Source organism: Austrofundulus limnaeus, unplaced genomic scaffold (assembly GCF_001266775.1).
Source record: "Austrofundulus limnaeus strain Quisiro unplaced genomic scaffold, Austrofundulus_limnaeus-1.0 Scaffold647, whole genome shotgun sequence".
In the NCBI taxonomy this organism is placed as follows: Eukaryota; Metazoa; Chordata; class Actinopteri; order Cyprinodontiformes; family Rivulidae; genus Austrofundulus; species Austrofundulus limnaeus.
The window spans coordinates 258,282-259,797 of NW_013953049.1; the positions used below are offsets into that span (position 1 = coordinate 258,282).

The 1,516-nt window shown below is 51.9% G+C and overlaps 1 protein-coding gene across 3 annotated transcripts in view; it reads left to right on the forward strand.

Moving 5' to 3' along the window:
* Positions 1–1,516, forward strand: part of cemip (cell migration inducing hyaluronidase 1) — a 64,170-nt gene that overhangs the window by 48,783 nt on the left and 13,871 nt on the right. For all 3 annotated transcript variants that reach the window (XM_014027410.1, XM_014027411.1, XM_014027412.1), the window contains one exon: positions 67–195. In XM_014027410.1, coding sequence (XP_013882864.1) covers positions 67–195 — 129 coding nt within the window. The remainder of the gene's footprint in view (positions 1–66; positions 196–1,516) is intronic.

Consider the following 1,516-nt stretch of genomic DNA (forward strand, 5'->3'; position numbering starts at 1 on the left):
GTGTGTGTGTGTGTGTGTGTGTGTGTGTGTGTGTGTGTGTGTGTGTGTCTGTACCTAACCCTGCAGGAAACAGGTTTTTGGTTTATTTTCCACCATGTGCCAACGGGCCCCTCAGAGGGCCTGTACTCTCCAGGTCAGAGCGAACACACACCGATGGGTCAGTTCAGCAACAACCGAGCCCATTCCAACTACAGGGTAAGTCCGAGACCCATATCTCCACACACATGTTCACATGTATTTGTGTTGTGTTTGTTTGGGTCAGGGAATCAACAGAAATTGACAAGTCACATGTGTCTATTGGTCCCATCTACAATGTTGTTAGTAATCAGAATCTGTGTCTTAGTGGGTCAGAACATCCTGCAGGAGCTGAAAGAGCTGGTCCGTCCATGTTCTTGACCCTGAGATACTTAAACTCCTCCACTTGGGGCAGGACCTCCTCGCCAACCCGGAGAAGGCACTTTACTGTCAAGACCATGGTCTGGGATTTGGAGGCACTGATCCTCATCCCATCTGTGAACCGRTCCAGTGAGAGCTGGAGATCAGGATCTGATGAAGCCAACAGGACCACATCATCCACAAAAAGCAGAGATGTGATCCTAAGGTCACCAAAAAGGATCCCCTCAACACCTCGGCTGCTCCTAGAAATTCTGTCCAGAAAAGTTATGAACAGAATCAGTGACAAAGGACAACCTTGGRGGAGTCCAACTCTCACTGGAAACGAGTCCGACACACACATTGCTGGTCGACGAGTCCGACCAGCAATGTGGACCAAGCTCTGGCACCGGTCCTACAGGGACCTAACAGCCCGTATCAACGGGCCTGGTACCCCATACTCCCCGAGGGACACGGTCAAACGCCTTCTCCAAGTCCACAAAACACATGTAGACTGGTTGAACTCCCATGAACCCTCCAGGACCTTGCTGAGMGTGTAGAGCTGGTCCAGTGTTCCACGACCAGGACAAAAACCACACTGCTCTTCCTGAATCTGAGATTCGACTATCCAATGGACCCTCCTCTCCAGGACCCCTGAATAGACCTTACCAGGGGGGCTCAGAAGTGTGATCCCCCTAAAGGGGGAACACACTCTGCGGTCCCCCTTTTCAAACAGGGGGGCCACCACCCCGGTCTGCCAATCCAGAGGAACTGCCCCCGATGTCCAAGCAAAATTGTAGAGACGCGTCACCAACACAATATCCAGAGCCTTAAAGAACTCCGGGTGAATCTCATCCACTCCCGGCGCCCTGCCACCGAGGAGCTTTTTAACCACCTCAGTGACCTCGGCACCAGAGATTGGAGAGTCCAACCCAGGGTCCTCAGGCTCTGCTTCCTCATGGGAAGATTTGTCGGTAGGATTGAGGAGGTCTTGAAAGTATTCTGCCCACTGACCCACAACGTCCTGAGTTGAGGTCAGCAGTGCATCATCCCCACCATAAGTAGTGTTTGTGGCAAACCACTTTCCCCCACTGAGACACCGGATGGTTGACCAGAATCGCCTCGAAGCCATACTATATATATA